A 23,501-nucleotide genomic window follows, 5' to 3' on the forward strand; every position below is an offset into this window, starting at 1 on the left:
TCACATATTTTCAATGGAGCTGCCCACCTGAACATCACCCCACAACTATATTGCTATAATTAATATTTTTGCCATGTCTTTATGTACAGTCTCCTTCACTGCCTTTTTTTATTTCCTTAGTCAAGCCTCAAACGTTCATGTCACTCCAGGGGAAACACACTTCAGTGGCACAGCCATAAGGCCAGGGCTGCAAAGCAACTTAATAAAGGCAGAACAGTGCACATAGAACGGGGTGGCTCGATTTAGTCAGAATACACTTCCTGGTGAAGGAGGAGGCCAGAGACTGGATTTGAGTTCTCAATCCCATCTTAATCTTTTGACTGCTGATCTTAAAAAAACCCAACCAAATGACACCCCCCCACCCAAAACCCCAAAAACAAACAAAAAAATAAACCCACAAAAAAACTCGCAAACAAAACAAAGACAACCCCCCAAAAAAAACCCAAAATAAAACAAAACAAAACCACCAAAACAAACCTACAATAAAAGAAAAGTTAATTTTCTTCCAAACAGGCTTGTCTATTAGAAAGGCATGTGGAAAATACCCACAGTTGCTTCACAACCCAATTCATCCACATGGAAGGAAGGAGATTGCTTTTTAAAATTTTGTATCTGTAAGCTCAGATGTTTTCATGCAGGAGGTCAGAGATAACAAAAAGCTCTGTTAAGGGCATCCACCTTCCTACAAGGGCAATCATAATTTTGACTATTGTACTCTGAAGCCTGAATTTATTTCAGTTTCATCCTGGCATGTTATTAAAAACTTAATGGGGGCACGATGCTAACGGCATTAACCACGAAGAGGCCCACAGCACCCTATTCTGCTCCTGAGGTGCTCGGTATCAGGGGTGTGCGGGGAGGGTAACATAAACTTTGTTTCACCAGGCCATGCCTGAGGTGCAGTCTGGGTGGGACTTGCACGGTTCGGTTCAGTAATCTCAATAGCCACGTGCTCAGTGAATGAATTCCCTTACCACGGGGCGCAGAGTAAGAGCAACATAAACCTGATTTGCATTTCCTTTTGGTCTCTTTTTCTTTTTTTTCTTTTTTTTTTTTTTGTGGGGGTGGGTGTCCTTTTTTATCAGATTAGCTATACTGGAACAGGCTGCCCAGACAGGCTATGGAGTCTCCTTCTCTGGAGACATTCAGAACCCGCCTGGATGCATTCCTGTGTGATTTAGTCTAGGTGATCCTGCTCTGGCAGCGGGGTTGGACTAGATGATCTTTCGAGGTCCCTCCCAACCCCTAATGTTCTGTGATTCTGTGATTCTGTGATGAGGATTCGGTTTTCTACAGCTCCTTTCTCTGTAGCCTTGCAGGCCCTACCTACACACATACCTGCTGCTGGAGACATGGGGAAGCACCACCACCATTAGCTCATTAGCCAATACAGCCAGAAGGGACATTCAGTACTGCTGGACCTGCACCAGTGTAGGGAAACCTCCAAAATGCAGAGAGATCGGCAAAGCAGTGAATTCTCCCTACCAGGGTACCCCACATCCACAAATCTATACTCTCCTCGGCTTTTAAGAAAAACTCATCATCTGTTGAGCCCTACATCACAAAATTCTCTGGTACATAAGAAGCTCTCCAGCAATGGGCCCACTACTTACCTGCAAGATCTGGTTTTACTGGAAATACACTTTTGTTTACATCACGGTCTAATTCTGTGCATTAAGAAGCTCCTTCCCCACTACAACCCAGAGCTCACCATCTGACCTGCTGTATGAGAAGACACTGAAAATCTGATGCAGCCTGAGAAGGCTGAAAATTGTTAATTTAGATGTTGCCAGTTAACAAATGGAGGAGGGGGGGAAAAAAAAGAACATTTTGACATAAAAAAAAAAAAATGGAACATTTAGACATTTAGCAGTCAGCAGACTAAGGGAGGCAAATTCTCTGCAGGAAAAACCCCAGAGTCAACTGGAGTCAGTGGAATTATGCCAGCAAAGATTTTGGCCCTATATGTGCATTTCCTAGACAAAGCAAGCATCTTTGTCATACTGAGCACAAAAAAAAAAAAAAAATAAGTATTTTCTAACGTGAACGCTTCAGGATCTTTGCCAGAATGGAAAAAGGCTTCACCTCACTGTGGGTCTGTTAACCTCTTTCTCTCGCTGTCTCTCAAGAAAAAAAAAAAAAAAAAAAAAAAAAAAGCTAAAAAAATTTCCTCAAGTCAAGTCTGCCTCCAACAGAATTCATTATTTATTTTTTAAATCCAGAAATGATTTCAGCTTGCACCCCAGGTGGGAAGTTAAAAAGAGGGAACCGATTTGAAAGTTTGTCACAGTAGGCAGAACAGTCGCTTTGCAGCCCTTGCCTGGCTAAGGGTGCACTGCTTCACAGCTACACTGTAAAGTGTTAAAAATACTCCCCACCCACCCCAGAATATATATATATGTATGTATAAAAAAAAAATCCCCTGTCCACCTCTCAGTACAGAAAAGGACCTCATCACACTGCAAAAATAGCAGTACCCACTTTGGTCAATTAAAACAAACAGAAAAAGCATACATTATTCTTTTTTTTTTCTTTTCTTTTTTTTTCCTTTTAAATCTGTGTACTTACCTATAATAACCAATACAGCTAAAAGCACTACCTACATAGGCAAAACTTGGTATTGCATAATTCGTATAAATTTGTATCCCCTCCCCCCAATATTAATTGGAAGATGAAAAACATGAAAGGTTAATAGAAAAAACACCAAAATACTGAAAATATTGCTGGTCGATTACAATTTTTAAGCGGCAACTATACACAGCCATGATATGCTTTATAAATGTGAGATAAAGGTATAACTGTCTAAAAAATCCATGATGTCACACTTTTTTTTTTCCCATCTGGAGTACAAAATATTTTGTCATAAAAATGGTAAAGATTTAAAATGATAATAAATGCAGCAAAACAAGTGTAGTGATGTCAATTTTTTTGTGGTTTTTTTTTCTTTTTTTTCTTTTTTTCTATTTTTTAGATTTCAAGGCAAGGCACGTAATGTGGACATTATATCTTCGTGCAAATTAGGATTACTGGAAAGAGGATTTTAATTATCTTTTTTTAAAGAGACGTAGAGGCAAAATGTCTGCCCATGCACATTATATTTCTGTCAGTATGTGAAAATTGTTGAACAAGGCTAACTTCTGAAAGCACCATGCAAGTTTTCAGCACCCTGTAATTATACTTACATTAAGAGTGCATTATTTAAATATAACATATCCCCATCCTGGTATTACCAGTTTGTAAACGGTAAGCTTTGCCCTTGTGACATGGATTTGCCTGTCTTTGTCTCTATGATGCAGATTTTACAGAAACATATAAACCCTATGGGTTCTTGATGCAACCAGTAACTTTAAATAAATAAATCCTACCCCTCGGTGGAGGCAGCAGCTAAACCAACATAAGTGCTGTGTTTCCATTGATTTCTCTCTCTCAAGGACATGATTTGTCTTGATTTAATGCCTTTTAATGCCCTCAAAAACTGAGGGGAAAAGTAAGTTTGTTCAAAGTCATTTTTTTTTCTATTTTTAATCCCCTCAATTTAGAGTCCAAGGGCTGAAGGACTTATAGTGATGACCCCTTAGATATGATTTTTTAAATTGCACTTGCCTCTGTAAGTGTTTCTTTAGTGGGGAAAACGCTCGCTTTTTTTCCATTTCTTTTTTTTTACTGTTGCATGAGGAGATAACACTTTTACCTACATAGAGGCATTCTTCCATAGAGCCCGTGTGTTCATACCGATTGAGAGCTTCAAACTGCATAACACACTAGAAAAGGCTGAATTAAGGGCCAAAGTTTAATAAATCCATGCTGATAACTAAAGGCTACAGAGCTTATTTTTAAAACATTTAGAAATCAGAGTGTGGAGAAAATGGCTGGCTCACGGCCCTTGTCCTCCTGCAGCTCTGTCGCTGCTGTCTAGCCTTTGTTTTGTGAGATAACCAGGAATAGTGATCCCATGCGTAAACAACAAGAATACTAAACCAATAAAACTAGCTTATCATGCAAATATTAAGGCATCTAGAAAGTCAGTTAAAATATATTGTCAGAGACAGAACATCTATTTCCCAGTGGACTTCATATAACAAAGGCTACTTAGCAGGGGCTGCATTCTACACATCAGTGAAATATCATCGACCCTTAGTATGTCATTTCAGCTTCAACCGTAAGGGAACTAGTGATTGTAAGAGCTGCAATTGCTGGTCTATTTTTTCTTCTTTCTTCAGTTTCTTTTCTCGTCCTGTCTTCCTTTCTTTTTTCATTTTTTAAATTTTGCCTTTAATTATTTTTTATTTCATTTTATTTTTCCCTCAGTTGCTTGTTTCTGCTTGAAGGAAAGGCTCTCCAATTATGTTCAAACCATAATTTGGAACATTTGTCGGCAGGATCGGCGTCCTGTTTGATACTTGAAAAGGAACCAAGCTAGCCCAGGTACCAGGACTGTTGAAAAGGAAAAAAGGGTAAGGGGAGAGAGAGAGAGAAAGAGAGAGAAAGAACAAAACATAAATTAAACATGTAGCAAAAAACAGAACACAATAAATTTGAATTTAAAGCAATATTCATTATTAATAGTACTACTTAGGATAAATCAGGAAACCAACTTTCTGAATACTGCTTGAGGTTCTACTTCACAGTTTTCTTTGTGAAACTATGACATATTTGAAAAATAAAAAATTGTGCTGATTTCAGTTTCAAGTAGTAATACTGCTGTCTTGCACTGTAGCCTGTTTGTTTCTGAAAGCCCCCAAAATTTCCAGATGTAAATGTATAGAGCAGGCAAAACTAAACCACACCAGTGACACTACATGGTGTCACAGGTACCAGCTACTGAAATCCACTACAGCGAACAGGTTTGCTCTTTTCAAGAACACAATAGAAAAGTTAAGTCATTAAGCTTCCTGTGCATTGCCTACCCTCCTACAGTCTGGTGGTTTATCTAGTCTGGGTCCCAACACATGCCTCTGCATGCATGGGTCCCCATGAGAACAGAGGACCTTTAATACTAAAAAAACCCTTGATTTCTTGCAGATTTTTTCCCAGAAATTATCAGTGGGTAAGGAACAATGGATAAAACAAGGCCCAATCATATAAATAGTTGCAGCCAAGGGTAGCTGTGAGTGAAGGAAGGGTAGCTGCAAATACCACAAAATTTCTGATAAGTGTTTGGCAAAGCAAGTATTTTCAAAGGCAGTTCAATGACTATGGAACTTATGTCATCATTTCAAAAGCACTCTGTCACCATGGAGCTTACCAATGGCTCCACATGTTTATCAGGCACCAACTATTAGCAGGTACCACACCCAACAATATTTCCAAGATGGATACTCAAAGAAAGACTTCAGGTGCCGCTATTCAGTACCCAGAGATGACCCTGAGCTGCCTTTTCCTTAGAAGTTTTTCTGGCAACCTAGAAATATAGTCAAAAGAAAACCAGCACCACTATGTCAGCAATCAGTGGCAAACACCTAACACCAGGCCTGGACACATGGCATGAAAACACATGCTTCCACCACATTTCATCGTTCCTCGTTTTTCTCCTCCACACTAGGACTTTACAGAAACGCAGCAGTATACATCTGGAGACTAAAACTTCCAACATATGTTTTGAAGAGGATGGATGCTGGAAGGTTTCTTCCTTCTCTGTCTTTGGTCACCCCTCTGCACTACTGTCTCCCTGGAGGAGCAGATGTACTTCTATGGCATTCCATTTCATTTGGGAGACTGCAGTTGTTGCTGGATGAACATTGAGGAGGTTAGGTTATTTTTTTAAATCTTCTTCGTGTCTTTTGCACAGTTTGTCAGTTGCTCCTGTTTGATGCTGTTTGCCTCTCTAAACCTGTTATTTTACTATTTTGATTCCTAACAACTAATTTCAGGTTCAGGAAAAAAATTGCTGACCTGCTTGTGTCAGTGGTGGTCAAATTTTAAAGGCTGCAGGACCGATTTTTTTCTCAAAAAAATGAGTAATATGAATATCCTAATGTAATTTAAATGCCTGAAGTAAAAACAATACTTGGTATTTCAAATTTTTTCCTTCTGGTTTGATATATTCTTGAAGGCCACCTCAAAACCTGGGGAATTTCTTTAGAAATCAAAAAAACCTTACTATATTTTCAAAACCTAAGATTATTTTATTTTAATTCTATTGACTATTACAAATAAAATTAATTGTTGGAGAAATAACCCCTTTTGAAATTAAAAATCACTGTTATACTGCAAGTCTCAAAATATTGACAAAGGCTTAAATCCTGTTATGCGTGGAAGATTTGTCCAACATGATCTGATGAAAAAATTGTTTTTAAAAAAATAAATATTCAACACCTGAATCCCATTTAAGAGACCTAAGTGTTTCAATATAGTCTTCATCTTCCTCTACAATTTCTTTCAAAATGCACCTTTTGTTCCTTCTTCATATTTCAGTGATGATAGGAAGTAAGTTCTGAAACAGCAGACATATTACAAACCACTTCCAAGCACGGGAATTTGTGAAAATAGGAACAAGTAATAAAAATTTTAAAAAATTTAAAAACCAGGCAGATTTGTTTGTTCAGGGTCTGTCTGGATCTATGTTATACAGCACGTGTTTCTTTGCTGTCACATTACACAGGATTTACAGTGTTTAGTGACTTTAAACAAAATAGAACCCTAAAAGAATGTAAATTTTGTGTGTGAGGTCAACATGGTATTTAAACAATTTCTGTTGCAAAGGCTAAATACACAACTTCCAGGTTATCTTTCTAAAGATTTACAGTGCACTTCACTGTTTGGAAACATACATACGTGACTTTTTCCTTTGTTTTAAAGTTGACAAACTTCTAATGACTATGGAGGGTGAAGAAAAGCAGCCAGTGCTGATAAACTACAAATTACTATTTGTAGCAGCTTTATCTACTACCTCATAGAAGAGGCAGGCCTCTTGATTTTGTGGAAAGTGCTCAATAAAAATAAGTTAGAGCAAGTGACTGATAGAACTATAGTTGCTGCGTGACCTATGAATTTAACACAGGTGTTTATTTAAACCTTTCCAGCCTCCCATCTGACATTACAACCAGGACAAAAATGCGGATTGCAAGAAATTCATCAATGCCGCCTACACATCCTCAGGGAGCAATAAATCACTGCACAGACCCAAGGTGAGTTTCGGAAGCCTCTCACACTGTTGAGCCTCCCACTTGCCGGACAGAGGCAGGTGTGCAGGTAAGGGAGCACCTGCAGTGGATAGGCAGCTACACGCGTCTGCAGGCAGTGGCTGGAGAAGTCAGTGATCCTTCTGACACCTCTGAAAGAGGCACAACGTCCCTGATCTGCCCACACCCACTGGGCAGCAAGGACAAGCCACCCCTTGTGTTTGCTAGTGCTTCCTAGGCTTCATCTTCAAGGCTTGACAAGCTCTGACTTTATTTTACAAATCAACTGCAGGTTTACCTAAGTCTACCTCGTGCCACCCCAGTCCTGACACTGCTGCCAGGTGTTTACAGCAGACCAAAGAGGAATGCTGAATGCAAGTTACGGAGGTGAACAGCACTTGGCACAGTGCAAAGCTCTCAGAAAAGATACGGTACAAAGCATAACCAAAAAAGTAACTCAGGCTCTGCTAAACTGAGTATGTAAATATACCTGTCTACCCAACATTCCCACATACCCCATTGCACTGAGGGTAGATTTAATTGAACTCCCAGCTACTCTATGAGCCACAGCCTGATTCATAGCTCCCTAAGTGCTCCTACAAGCAGCCAAGCCAGACTGACGGCCAGAGAAGAGCAAGGCCCTCTGTCAGCTTTCTCAAATCTGCTCTGAAGGGACCTCCATGGGCATCACAGCTAGCTTCTCCCATGTTCTCCCATGTGTTCCCAGCACTAGTTACTGCTGACCGCAGAGCAAACTCTGTCTGGGGACCCACATGGGTGGCAACAGCAGAAAATGGGAAAACCTTCCCCTCCTATCCAGCAGCTTGCATTACAGGTAAACTTTCACCCCTCAGTTTCACAATCGCAGAGGTAATGCTCTGTCTCTGACCACTAAGTGCCTCAAGATGGGGGGAGACAAAACTCTTCCCATTGCCCAGGATGCAGGCAAGCTGGTTGTCCTTAATGAGATGTCCCTCAGACCATGTGTCTTCAGACAAAAAAGCTCTCTATGCATGAGTGGAATAAAGCAGGTCCACCCCACTCCCCAGCTCACTGCTGCTGAGGAAATCTGTGAGCCCTGTGCTGACAGAGGTTATAATATAAATGCTGTCTCCTGGAACATGAAGTAAGACCGCCAACAAACTGCTCCATGCAAAGTTTTGAAGAAAATCTCAAGAGAAGAACCATCAGATATTGCTGTAAGATTCAGACTAGAATGTGAGAGAGGGTGTGGTTTGCAGGACTACTTTTCTGAAACATTGTACCTCTAAGTAACTTCACAACCAGAAAGAGTTTTCTTTCACCGTAACCAGACTATTAGGTGCATTGTACAGTCACCAGGTCTTCACTATCCACAGTAGACATAATGTATTTATCTGTTCAAATATAGTAAAATAGGAGAGGAAAATTCTGCAAGCATCCTGAAGGGTTAACATTCTCCATTACAGTTTCCATTACAGTTTTCACATGTTAATTCAATCAAGATTTCTGCCGTGATTTCCTCTTAAAGATAATAATTGCTGTTTCAAGAATCTCTGATTAAAATATTACTGGAATGGACCACGAGCAGTACTAACATTATATGTATATACAGTCTGCTTTGGAGGTTATAATAACATAAAGGGTATAATAATGTTAAACAATTAACTAAATGCAATAAAAATAAATCAAATCAGACCTGAGTAAATCTGAAGGATTTTAAGATTCTTGTTTTCCACCAGTTACTACCTTCTTTCTCCTACAGCTTCAGAAGTCTGCAAGACCATTTCACAACTCATAAAGTACCCCTAAACCAGTATTTCCTTCTTGCAGCCTTACTACCCTGTGCATGAACACACCAGCTTAGACAAGGTAGAGCAGACCATGCCAGATCAGTCATCAGACAGAAAAGGTGGAAATGCACTTCAAGACATGCATCACCAAGCAAGGTTCATCCATCTCTGTACTAAGCAAGTGCTCACCCACAGAAGTGCAGGAACTTTACAGTTTCAAATTGATAAGATGAACTTTGGGATCACAACTGTGCTAACTTCAGCACCCTGCCTAAATTTCCTACTTGTGCATTTCTGCCAAAAGAATAACCATCCCTCCAGCATCTACCTAATGTAGTACTTCGGCTGCCAGATTTCACCTCCAAGGTGAGCACTTACTGCTAGAGCTGTATTAAGTAGATCTCAGCACAATTTAGGACAACCTTTACAGTTTAATGGGCGCCCTGCCCATAGCAGGGGGGTTCAAACTACACGATTTTTTAGGTCCCGTCCAACACACACTGTTCTGTGGTTCTATTATCTAGCAGATGGAGGAAGTGAACACCCACTGATTTATGCCCAGAAGAGGGAAAAGGGAACTCTGCTGTAAGGATACTTACTCCATTCCCTGCAGGCCACTTTTTGCCATAATGTAACAAAAAAAATCCCAAAAACAAAACCAAAAAAGTAAGGAAAGGTCGGGAAGAGGCCTCAAAGCCCACCTCTAACAAAGAAAATCCCCAGCAGGAAGGGCCTAGAGATATGGCCCATCCTCACGCTGTGCTCTGGACTATGCCTTCATCGGTGCTTGGTGCAGGGACGTGGCTAATGTTGGTTTGCAAGCATGCACATGCACAGAGAAGGCTATGACTGGGTGGAGAGCTGCCTCCCATACAGCCAAACCACAGAGAAAGTGGCCTCCCATTACTAGAGACCATTGGGTCACCTGCAAAAACTGACCCTCCACCTTCTATGTCAACACTGCTTTTTTCCCCAAATGTTATTATTTCCAGTTTTTATCTATTTTTTACTTTAGCACTTTTTAAAAAATATGACTACAAGTTTATTCCTCAAATCACCATGACTAAATAATAGTCCAGGTAATGCACGAAATGCATGAAAAACCACAAACAAACAAACGAACATAAAAGGTGTGGTTTTACTGCTTCAAAAGAAAAAAATGGAGCTAAGATGATCAAGAAGTAGAAAACTGGAGTAACCGAGGGGTTAAAGATACAGTTTACACTTGGGAATTCTCTGTATTACACTCCTCCTTCCCCAGCACTGCTGCCAAGAATCATCTGACGGGAAACATAAGATTAAGTTTGTCCTACCTAAGTGAACAAAGAGTGCTCAGAACAGGCAACCAGTTCACTGCAGCGCAGGAACTTTTCTAATCCTGCTGGAATCTGCAGTGCAGTTCAGAAAATATTACTGAAGTTGTTTTCTTTACTCTAACATCTTGCTTCTGGATCATCTCATTCATTTTGGTCACACTGCAGTTTTCGCTGCTTCTCCCATAAAGGTTAACTTAAAGCTCCAAACATAATCATGTGTAAAATGGACATTATTGATTCCTATGGTCCATTGTTCCCCCATTCTAAGTCCCTGAAGTTCAAGTTCAATCTGGAATTACATCATGTCTGGTTTCTCCTGGTTACCAGACGGCTTGAGACGTGACCACAGCTACAGAAAAAACAAACAGCCTTCTTCACGCTTCGGCTCCCCTATCGATTCAAACATAAACTTTTTTCTTTCTCTCAAGCATGCTTCAAGTATGGACCATGGTTAATTTAGAGATTAAGTTCCAAATTAGATTATCTAATGGCATCTTAATGGATTGCTGACCCATTTCCTGTGGGATGGCAGCATGCAAGTCTGGCTTGAATACAATTAATTTCTTAGGAAGTGTTCTGAAGATGTTTGCCTAGATGGAGAGGAAACAAAATGTTCTGCACATCTTTCTGCATTAGAGTTGGGAAAAAACTATTAGGCTTAACAATTCAAATTTATAAAGACCTGAAATCATGACATTTTCTTTCTATGAATACTTTCATAATCAGGATATTTTGGCTTTTTCGTTCTTAAAATTTAGTGACTTCATACTTCTATTCCAAAACATTGCCCAAGGGGACTGGGGCTGGGGGCAGGGTGGGGAGACAGAGGGTATGAACCATCGCTGTAACAGGTGTCTGTATTTGCCAAAATGTTCTTGCCACAGCAATGCTGCTGGCTGGGTTACTTTAGCAATGTGCTTGCTCGACAACCAAGCAATGTGCTTGCTCGACAACCAAGCACATGCAAGGTACTGTGCTCCAAAAGCAATCTGCACCCATTCTCAATTCCCCTCCTACTTCTTTTACAAATCAGAAATTATCCCCCTTTGATTGCCTTATCAGCATTACTATCATAGACCCAGAGCGGGTCTGAGGGGAAAAAATGATGCCTGGAAAGCTGAACACCCCTACAGCTAGAGCTGAGAAGGAAATTCAGCACTTTGAGAACAGAGCTCCCCTCAGCATCTCCAGGAACAAACCAGCTGTTGTACTGCGCTTATGTGTCAAGATAACAGACCGAAAACAGGAAATGCTCACCCAGTACATTTGCCTGGGTAGTGTAAATGTGATGTCAAAGTAACAGCCCATAAAACTAACACAGAAAGATTGTTAAAAAACTGAATATAAATCACAATAGCTGGGACTAAAATACATATAGCTGAGTAAAAATGTACACTTTAGCAATGAAGATTTGCTTACAATCTGTGAAAGACTCGCAAATACACAATATGCTCTAAAACAGACCCAACACGCTGGCTTTTATGAGTATTGCCACTGGATTTAATATCAAAGCTGTAGTGAATGGCTGAGATTGAGGTTCAAACTCACATTATCAGACTTAGACACACTTTTCTTGCTCTCATACCTTAGTTTTACTTGTTACATACGCTCTTGCTCTCACATAGTGACTGAGATTGTATTTTCCTAATTGAGCCTTACAGATTTTCACAGCTTACCCTCACCTTCTGTCTCCAGGAAAATCATAGAAATGTGGTTATGAAAGAAGGTCTTCCTTTTTTAATGGATTCCAAGTACCTTGTTCACATGTACACCAAAAAAATCACCTAAATGATCTTACAAATACTCAAGAACTTAATTCATTTGATGTTTTCAAATGTTGTCCAAAATTCAATATACATAACAAAATATATACCTTAAATGCTGTAAGTAAACAACAGCAAAAAATAATTGTAGATGACTATGGAGTCAGGTGCCAAACAAACCACTTCTACTTCCAAATAGCATACCAAACACCTAGGATTTTTTCCCTTTTTAAAAGGATGATTACAGGATGTTTTATATACATATTTCCTTTAGAGATACTAGAATAAAGATACTAGTACTTCAGCAAGCAAAGTACTAATCTAGTTTTCATTACTACTCTTCCTTGCAAATCTTCTGCTTTTCAAGAAAACGGTCCATCAACGACTTTGTGGTTTGGGTTTTAGAGGTTTGGGGGTTTTTTTGGTCTTTTTTTAAATTTCAATCTTTTGCGTATCAGCCACCCCTGTCTTATGCCTGGGACTTTAAATACCAACAGATCCATAACTTTGTAAAGAAAGAAAACCCCCAAAAATATATAGTGAAATCTATGCATTATATTTTTAAATCTATGCACCATATCTACTAAGAGGCCTAACAGGCAGCTACTAATAAGACAACAAAGACAAAAATAACAAAGGTTTTATCATCATTCACTCTCCCCAAGTTTCCAAGTTGGGCTCACCAACAATGCTCTATGACAAAGCTTTCAGCTTGGCAACATCTGCTATCTGATTTCTGCAGAGACAGAACAGCAAACATTGAAGCACTACCAACTTTTTTACCTTCTTGAAGTCAGTGATATTTCTGAAAAAAACAGTATAATTAAAATAACCACAAAGCCTACTGTAGAAGGTCAGAACAAGTGCCACCAAAATGAGCACCGCAGATTTGAGGAAATCATAGAGTCAAACATTTATCAAATCATTTTGTGGGGGAAAATATGACTGTCTGGACTAGAATGTATTTCTTTGCCAACAAGTAGCAATTCCTTCTGCAATTACTTTTTTTTTTCTTGTTTTTTAGTGTTAGTTTTAGTGCTCAAAGGGTTTCTCACCCCTTACCCTGCACAGTATCATTTCTGTTCTTAGATCCTCATTTATATGGGATTTGAAGAATGTTGTATTTCAAAGCCCAAATCCTAAAGGCCACCTACTTAGGGAGAAGTACAGGTTTGTATCTTTGTCCTCCAAGGCCATGTTTGATTCAGTGCCAGGTAAGTGCAACCTAGAGCTGAAAAGAGATACCCATGGTGGCCCAAGCTTATCTAGCATGCACTTTACTATGTAGGTAGGGTGGCACTCTGGGAGCGACCTGCAAAGCAGTTTTGTCTATAAAGGTGAGTGGATCATGGTGTGTGCTTGTATTTACCACCAGAGTTTCCCTGGTCATCGTCTAGAAATCTTCGCCCCCGCCCCCCCCTTTCTTTTCTTCTCATAACTTATGACCAAGGAGCTTGTGTGAGGGGTACTGAAAAACACAGTTCAGTGAACACTGCATCAGTGCTTCAGCTGGCATAAACTGGCGTCATAAAGGGACCACAAGTGATGACTGATTAAAACCATTCAAGGTTATTCCTAGATAGGCTGTTGTGATATAATTTCCTAGCACCTGTCAATGCCCTGAAAAAGAAACATCTTCTGTAGCAGGAAAATAAATCACCCTCTCTGTGCTACACTAGCTCAGTTTGGATTCACTCTTGGCAGTACATTGAAAACTGTGGCAATTACTGCATGATGGGGATTTATAATGTGAATCACAGCCCTTGAGGAGATGGAGTGAATCCATTAGCTAATTTTCCATTGTGCCATTTAATTTATAAGGCAAGAAATAACAACACCTTGATTTTGCACCAGAGTTTTCCCAGATTTTAAAGATGATTTCAGGAAAATTCAAGGGGGGAAAAACAAAAATCAAACAAACAAAATAAAAGGAAAGGAAAATTAATTGTGGCATTTAAACATCAGGTTTGTTAACAGCACCAATATTCAAATTCCATAAGCAATCCATAGTACAATGCAGTGCATCAAAAGGCATTCCATACATAATACATATACACACTCACACTCACACACATACTTACAGAAACTATTCAGAAGTGCATATACTTTCATGTGCATACATGTCCAGGAAGTATTTAAAATTATTTCAAGAGTGAGTAGCTAATACTTCAGCTGACAAGCTCCCAACCTGCAGGCTTTGCATGTACAAACCCCATTTAAGTGTTGAGTGCTACAGATAATCCTGCACATGAAAGAAGTGAAAAACTGATGTGTCACAATTATGCTTTGTTTACACACCTATTTAGACACACACACCTCTACTGTTACCGTAATTCATTATATACCAAGAGATGTAAAAGATAGTAATGAGTAATTTACTAATGTACCAAAGGTTAACAGGTTTTATTCTATTTGCTTTTTTATTATAAAAAGAAACTCTCTTTTGTATAAATCATTCCCAATTATTCTGTTAACTAGTTGAGAAATAAGATGGTTTATATCTTACCTTCATGTACGTGTTTGTTAGTGACCTAAAGCTACACCATCCGATTAGTGAGAGAATTTTCTATGAGTAGTATGGTTATACATTGTCCAAAACCACCACCACCTCAGACATTTATTATTAAACTCATCTCTTCCTCCAACAGAACCATTTTCTCTGCATTAACCTGTCAGCCCCATCCCCCACCCCAAACTATGACCTTTAATTCTGCGGGTGATATTCTCATTTTTTAAGCCTAAGATCAGTACTCCCTTTAATTTACAAACCCTTTGCATTGGACAGCATAGCATTGTTATTCCAGGTGCTTAATTAAGGTAGTTTCTAAATTCAGCTTACCCTAAAGATCACCTGAATGTCTACGTGAGAAATCTTACACACGTGTTTTGATCAAATGCTCTTACATAGTACTCCGGAGGCCTGCTGAAACAGATACTGCAGCTCAATGCAACTGTTTTTAGAGGTGGTGTAGGGGTGGAAATAATTAAAATGTTACCTTTGCCAGGTAATTCCCAATGTATCCTCACTGGCACTGGGGTATAAATGCCTGCCGTTTTGATTCATGGTCCAGTCACAAATCCTCAGCTGTCAATTGAAACCTAGCAGTCAGATATGGATCGAGCAGTACTACAGTTTTTAGTATTTAAATGAATACATGCAAACTAGCACTGTACATGGTAAAAGCCTTACTTTCCCAAGAAGTTACTTTAAAAAAGAAAACAAATAAACAAAACAACTTACTCTGAGAAATAAATGCCTATAGATTTGCTTAAGATAATGCTACTTTAATATGCTGCTCTATTAATAAAGCATAAAAGAGTAACTAGTGTTTAGCACACAACAATTAGCCATTATTAGATTACAAACTGAGCTGGAATAAAAGGAAATGTTAATAATCAATAGCGAGATATTTTAAGAAAGAAAATAAAAATGCCGTTTTCTCTAAGCAATGCTCTATATAATGTGTATTAAGAAAAGGTCAAATATAATCAATATCTTGTAGCATGCATTTTGTGAAACATAGAAGACATGCAATTTATAGAAAATTTGCCCAAATTAAACAAACTCTATGTCCTTATCTTGCTTTTAAGAAGGGTAAAGGTATTTTGTAATTTAAGTTTATTAATCTAGTGTTACTGAAAGTGGTATTACTTAGCAAGAGGTGATAAAATAATCTAATCTTGCTATAGACTCAAAATAATAGCATGTAAAATACTTTATTGCATTTTAATATAATGAGGAATGTCCTAAATGTTAGTCGAAACAAATTCTTCCCATACCCTCAGCTCATCAGTTCTGCCTTCCTGGATTGTTCAAGCAACCCTCTACAGTTCTGTTTATTTAACAGCTGCCCTGTAGTGTTAGCAGATTTATTGAAAAGATATACTGCTTATTTTTAAATTTAAGAAAATGAACTTATCTGGCTTGCGAAGAAAACATATATTTTAACCTCTGTGTAGTCCTGCCATGTATAAACTGCTGTACTGTTACATATGATACAGAACTCTGAATTGAAGATAATGCTGTTGCTGAGTTTAATTGCATTCGATGCATTTTAGTTTTCTCTGCCCATATTCAGTCTCTGGCTAGCACTGGCTACAGCAAACAAACTACAATAAACTATTTTCACAGCAGCACAATTAATTGCAGTCTTTTCCTGAAAAATACAAATGCTGAGGACAAGACAATATTGCAAACCTGACCCTGTCTGGCTGTTAGACTCATAAGCTTCCTGCTGTTAAGGTCTGAGAAATGGAAATGTTAGTCTCTTGATGTTTTCATAGGGATTGTTTCTTGTTTGTTATCTAAAGAACTCCATGGGACCTTCTAAAGGCCATTAAAAGCATGACTAAACCACATGAAATTAACCAGAAAAGGAAACATACAGTCAAAAAGTTTGCTAGAGGTAACTGTGAATAATACATTAAATATGTTTAAGGAAAGGGGTAAGTAAACATTTGGTTTAGTCACTATACAAAACAGTACTGTAAACCTGATTTTAATATTGAAGATAGTAATATATGTCAGCTCAGTTACTCAATGTGCTGCAGATGTATTTCTGCTATAATCCTTAAGAATGTCATCACCTTCATTATAGATGCATATTTTAAAGGTTTATAACTTAGCTATAAAAACTCCTTTCCAGCTGAAACACAAAACTGAAAAGTTTACCCAGCTTCTTCTTTCATGAAGTACAAAATCTACGAATAAAAGCCCTTAGCTTGATTAGAAACATAGAAAGTACTAAAAATAACAAACTCAGTGTTTTCAAATTATTTTATGCACTCAGGTCTAGATAAAAAAAATCTGGCAAGCGCTTAGTTTCATGTAGTAACTGATTGCATTTGCTGTTTGGGTCAAACAGTAAAGGACTGATACATTTCATTTTAGCATACCAGTTTCTGCACTACATCAATATATTCTTCCCACGGTCTGTATGAGATCTTTCCACAAGTACAGCTAATTTGTTAAATTTTTCATTAAGAAAGCTCCAAGAAGAGCTTTTCAAAGGTATTTCACAAATGTTAGTAATGACATACTGCATATTCTATATAGTTGTGCATCCTGCCTGTATAAGAACAGGTTCTGTGATAGCCCAGGACTGCATCAGCTAGACTAAAACCCACCCTCCCAACATTAAAACCTATTGCTTCCCATCCCTCAGCAGGCTCACATAACTGCCATATTGTCTTTAAAAACTAACCTGCCAGGAAAATCCTTTTTTTTTTTTTTTTTACCCTTCCTCACATAAAATTTCCTCTCCCAAATCACTCCTCCTTAGAGACCAGGATGTCTAACATTAGGAAACATACTTGTGAAAGTATGTAGAAATATCACTTTTAAAGTCTGAATCTGAATCCCCCCATGTGTGTTGAGTGCTTTCTGGGTAAAAAAGGCTGGTGAAACTCTAAAGACCTCACTGACTCCTGACTGCGTTTGATGGAAGAAGATGTCTGTTGACAGCAGCAGTGGGAATGCTGCCCTTGGAGGATATCTAGACAGCCCTGTAGGGAAAGCCTAGGACCACAGACCTTACATGAGTACCAAGCTTCAGAAGGATGTAGGGCACTTCAGGACAATATTTTGAGTAGTGTATGTTACCTGGAGTCATGCTGAAAGCTTTCTGACTAGTTATAGTCTTCAGAATAACTTTGGTGACCTCTAAAATCATGCCAGTGTTAGCTGCAGACGAGGAGGCACATTCACTCTTACCCAGTAAGCCACCAAAAAGAGTTTCTCTCCAAGACACATGAAAGGGAGAGGCAGGAAACTACTTAAGGGCTACTTGAGAAAACTTAAATTCCTTACTAGAGGGATTTACAAAATAGACCTCATGAGACATTTCATAAATGCTGAAAAACACTGCTAAACTTCCTCAAAAATATCCTGCAAACGTGAAATAAATGACCTGATGTGTAATGTGACACTCAAGCCTGTTGGACAGGACTCCTCTTCAGTCCTGTGGCTGTGTCATTTTCAGCAGGGCAAACCACACAAACCTCACCTCAACAGCACCTGCCATCCACAAAACATTATCAATGATGTTTTTAATTTCTCTCTCACCTAGCCGCACAGAAAAAGAACACAGGTATTTATTCTGAAGCAGAAAAGGATGGCCAGCCTTGCCACAGAGGAAGACACCCCAGAGGCAGCCCAGACATTCCCTGACATGTGGAGCTGCAGAGGTGTCTCATCCCTGCAACGTCCTCACTGCTACACTTGTGAAGGAGCAGAGAATACCACACCTACTGTGTTTCTCTATGACAGTAGCACCACTTCCTCACCCACCTTCAGCTGCACCATGGGAAGGGGCCACAGGCCCAGGCAGAAGCAGAGCGATAGACCAAGTGCTTTTCCTCACTTTTCCACCTGCCTGAAAGTCATCGACCTCCATTCCCCTGATCTGCCCTCTGTACAATGCCAGGAAAGTGATTTGGGTTTGCACTTCCCCATGCTGTGAGACATACTGATGTGAAGTTCTACACAAGAGTTAGATTTCACTATAGCTGCCTTTTCAGTTTAAACTGGCCATCTTCCAAGCACAACCATCCTTCACATTTTTATGTATGCAAATCCTACATACATTAAAGCCCCATAGTCAACAGCTTGATCCCTAATCACTGTCTGAATAATTTTTATGGTTTAATAGTTAAGCAGCTTTTATATTCTCCTATTTAAAGAGTGGGTGTCTAAGGCTGACATTTGTTTCAAGCTTCTGCGATCACTAGTGAAAGTAGATACATATTCTGGAAGGTGTATTAGGAGACAGTGTTATAGCTTCTGTTAGTTGAGAATAGCCCATAAAACTTAACATTTGCATATTCTCATTGTTATGACTGAAACTTCCTTTAAATGTGCTTCCTTTCCAGCAAGCATATGTGAAAGGTGACCTCTTAGCCATTTACATACCTCCCTGGTAGTCATGTGACCCAGTTTTACGTCAAACTGTCAATTATGATAAGGGACACAATAAGAACAGCCCAAGTGTTGATAACCTGTTTCCTGGCTTTAGTGAGAAGTTCTGTTTAAGAATCCATTTGTGTTCGTCTTTCAGCCTTCTGGTGCAAGCAAAAGCAACATCCACCCAAAAAATTTTGTAAACAGATACTCTGAGTTCAGTGGACATTTAAGTTTACAATTTCCACAATGAACATTATGCAGGAACTTCACTTTGAACTGTGTGATTCAGTAACTAAAGGATGCACCTGGCAAGAACAACTTCCTACGGAAGAGTTAGGGCATCTGAGGTGTAAAAAGCTTTCTGCAGTTTTCTGATTTTGTATTTTAGAGACCTGAAGTGTTTCTTATTACTATGTACATAAATGCCAAAGCTGTGTGAAAAGCATGCATACCACACACCACACCCAGCAACCCCAAGTGCTTGTGAAAACCATGCCATTGTAGTAATCACTGCAAAGACTGGAAGGGTTCAATAGCTCCTCAGTAATAGGGCCAGCATGAGTTTGCACAGTTTACTGTAACAGACAGGGAAGTCCTAGAGGACATTGTCTTCACAGACCTCAATAACTATCTTGTTCGTTTATAGTTTCTAATTAAAAATAGAATCACTCATACAAGGCTCTGAGGCCTATTAATATTAAATAAATGGCCAAGAAAGAAAGCCTGGCAGTTATTTCTCTGATTCTAACAGAAATCTTATTATTTGCAAAAATCTGTATTTGTAATAAATACAAATGTCCATCCATCCATCCATCCATCCATCCATCCATCCATCCATCCTTTTATATTATTTCAACAGGTAAAGTGCATGACTAGTGTTTCTGGGAACATACTAGCTTTATAGCCAGAAACAGCATCAACCTGTCTCTAAATACCTATTGTTTCAAGAACATAGTAAATTAATGAAGTTGAGAACGGTAACGCAAGAGCGGCACAAGAAATGCCATCACATTACCATGCAAATGTCAATCACTGAGACTTCATTACTGAATTAATGATATGTCTGCTAAATCTGCTAAATTTATTTAGCCAAAATAATAGAGACCCAACTAGAATCAGGCAAAGAACTGTGTCCACTTGTAGAAGATTAGACTGAGCTTCCTCAATTTGTTTCTTCTCCCTCTGGTCTAGTCTTAGAAATCACAAATCTTCAGTAGATGCAAATCAGAGAAAGAAGGGGGAGAAAAGTTACTCCAGTGTAATTATCCCACCTTTCTTTTACATGCAGTTCATTTAAGATGTTTCTCAGCACAGATGGTGAGCACCAAGTACTAGATTTGACTTCATAAAAATAACCCCACCAACTCCACCATTAAAATTAAGAAAAAACCTCTCACTCAGGTACTAGCTTTTACCACTTCCCTGGCCCCTTCCTATCTGCTCTCCCTACAGTTACATTATCAATACTTAACACCTATCAGAAGCTGATGCTGAATCAAGAAAAGCAAACCAAGTGCTCATTAACAATTTGTAATAGACATTTAGGAAAGGGGTGACATGACTTCTTGGCAACAAAATTGTAACATGTATGTGACTTTCTAGATGCCGCTGAAGCAAGAGGTATGTTTTGCAACAACTCATGTCGCAGTGTAGAAATAGCTAGCATTTCAAGGCAGGTAACAGGAAGACCCACCAGAACTAGAAGCAGCAAACAGACTGAATAGTTTTAATTTCTCGTTAGAACCTTGTCTTTCTAACTCTCAACATAGCATGGTAAGTAACGTGTGTATCAGCATATTTTTCACAGTGCCCAAATCAGTAAAAGCAAATTAACTGCTCCCATTGGTGCTATTATGCACTCACTGTCTGTAAAAGTTATATTCGGTGCTTCCTATCTAAATGTGAGTATTCCAGGTAGGTTATGCTATAAATTGTTTACTGGAAGTTCTGGGAAACTATCACTTTGCCAAAAAGACTCAATGTAAGTGCATGTTTCAAAATACATACATATATTGTGGTTACAGTAATTTAAATGGGCTACCTAATTGTTCTTTTTAACAACAGAAAGTACTCAACAGTACATGCCAATATTTGTCATAACCAGAGAGAATAAATCTTCATAAAGACTCCTCCAAAGAAGTAAGAAATGTACCGGTGACAATATTTATTCTTGAGGGGTCAATGTGCATTAGATGGTATGGTGAATGTTTAAAAGACCTCTCTGAAACTAAAACCATTTGCTTTCTAATTTAGAATTTCTCTCCACTAATACAAAATGATTGATTGCCTTTATTTCATGTACCCCTTGATTTTCCTTTTCATTCATCATGAGCTGCCTTAAACCAAATGCATTTAAAATCTGCCACAAGAAGAGTGGTCTCTTTTAAACTGTTGTAAAGTAATGAAAGAACATAGTAAATCAATCTCATTTCTGCCTTACCATAGGATAACCTTTGCTCTATTAAAGTTATTTAGACAATCTCAGTGCTCTACCTCACTTTTTGGGTAATAAAAATATATGGCACTGTCATGTCAGAGAGCTTTAGAATCTAAGTGAATGAAGGGAATTAATTCATTAGAAACATATATACATACATATGAATTTATATATTCGTATTTATCCATCTCAAGAAGCATTGTTGTCAAGGTATTCCACTCTTTCAAATGGTTTCAATAGCACATACTATTTCCTAATTCTGAATGTATTTACAAGCATCCACACGCCCCAAACACACTCAGGCAAGCATATGCGTATGTCCATTGCAGAGGTTAGAAAAGAACAGAGAATTCACAGCGAAGATAAAACCATGACACAATTCTTAAATTTACTGTGTCTCACTGGTCACCAATTGATGTTCTTGAATTAATATGAGACTACAAACCAATATGCTTTAGAAGGGAGAGCACTGGTTTCACAGTGGTATTGGAAAATTCCTCTGTTTATGAACTGTATGTGAGACCTAATTTATTTTCCCCTTCCCTCTACGCCATCTGGACACATGTTTTACCATGAAAGGGAGTATTAGACACAGTGCATGTAAACACCAAAGACTGTGATGACCCTTGAGATCCCTCTCACTTTTATGTTCTTATGACACTGCTGAAATCTCCAGATTTATTTCCATCTACACAAAGCTGAAAAATATATAGAAGATGCATGGATAAGCAATATAAGATTTAGATGTCATAAATTCAGCCAAGAGAAAATTAAGCATGCTGCCACTAACTTCTGGCATGTGACAAGCTGTTTGTAACTCTTTCAGTGAACTTGGAAGGAGGTGGGATGGGCTTAACCAATAGTGAATTTGCAGAAAAACCTGTGTCTAAAAGACAGGTATCGAAAAAGAAAATTATTGTACATCCCCAAATTATCTTGATGTCACAGACTTTTCAACGGGTACAATGTCAAACTTCATATAAAAAGAAATCCAGGAATTACATGCACTGGGCTTAAAAAGAGCAACATTGTGTATTTTAAAATACAATAAATATATATTGGTTATCTCTTAAAAGGAACCATGCTATAGTAATTATAACACATTTCATAATGCAACAATCTTTGAGAGGTTATAAAAAAAGGCAATACCCCAGAAAATTTACTGGTTGGCAAAACCACTAATTGTCATTTGGTATTTTCCAAAAACTATACAGATGTTTCCAGTTAGATCTCACTGGTTTAAAAAAAAGAAAAAAAAAAAAAAAAGAAACAGTTGGCAAAGTATCAACTATCTTGAATAAACTATCATCTTTATGCTTTTCTCTGAACTCTGCATGTGGTGACCTTTAAAACAGATATACTGCCACCTTGCCCTGGGAGTGGGTAGGGGTAGGGAATTCCAGATGAAGCACACTTCAGCTGTATCTCCACAAAGACAGAACAGGTAGGTTTTACTGAAAAATGAAACAAGCATGTGTCCCAACTGTTGACAGAAACCCAAGTCTCAGAAAAAAAAAATACAGTACAATAAATACCACGGACTATTTAACAGCTCTTTTGATACTGACACATACAGTTTTTTATATTTTACATGCTGTTAATTTCAAATTCCTCTACTGTTAAGATCTAGGAGCAACAAAAACACACATCATAAAATATGTCGAAGTTCTAAAGGGTCTGAATTTATTCCTGTTACTAGTGATGTAGTATTTCTGTATATGCATGGCCTTGCTACTGACTGCAGCTAATTTGTTTGTAAGCCATCATTAATCTTGGCTGTATATTTTCACAGTTTGGGTAAACACTTCATTTGCATTAAATTTACAGCATTAATGAGATGTGAAATTTAAAATGCTACTTGAAACATAAATGATGTAAGAAACTAGAACAAAAATGTGGGTTTATCACATTTGAAATCAGTAGACCAATTTAAACCTATTAAACTAGAAATGATGATGTGTTGCAATGTGAATTTAGTTTTATAATTCATCTTCTAGAACTAAAACGAAGAAAAGTAGGCTTAAATATCTGGGTTAAAAAAACCCAAACAATCAAAACAACAAAATAGCTTCAAAATAATAAATTGGACTTTTTGCTCTGGAATTCTGCCTTGTTTTCTACACTGACTTTGAAATGAATATTTGTTCCTTATGCACCCCATTCTCTTCCATAAAATCCTATTAAAGCTTAC

The 23,501-nt window shown here is 38.3% G+C and overlaps 1 protein-coding gene across 6 annotated transcripts in view; it reads right to left on the minus strand.

Annotated features, from left to right (window-relative positions):
• Window positions 1-2,240: 2,240 nt before the first annotated feature.
• Window positions 2,241-23,501, minus strand: part of NFIB (nuclear factor I B) — a 171,886-nt gene continuing 150,625 nt past the window's right edge. For 3 of the 6 annotated variants that reach the window (XM_084278714.1, XM_084278711.1, XM_084278710.1), the window contains 2 exons: window positions 14,969-15,057; window positions 2,245-4,434 (listed from right to left, as the gene is read on the minus strand). In XM_084278714.1, the coding sequence (XP_084134840.1) occupies window positions 4,305-4,434; window positions 14,969-15,057 (219 nt within the window). In that variant the 3' untranslated portion in view covers window positions 2,245-4,304. Of the gene's footprint in view, window positions 4,435-14,968; window positions 15,058-23,501 lie in introns of all 6 variants that reach the window. The other 3 variants (XM_084278713.1, XM_084278712.1, XM_084278715.1) reach the window with 2 other exon arrangements.

The sequence above is a fragment of the Gallinula chloropus genome (genome assembly GCF_964237585.1).
Source record: "Gallinula chloropus genome assembly, chromosome: Z".
Classification (NCBI taxonomy): Eukaryota; Metazoa; Chordata; class Aves; order Gruiformes; family Rallidae; genus Gallinula; species Gallinula chloropus.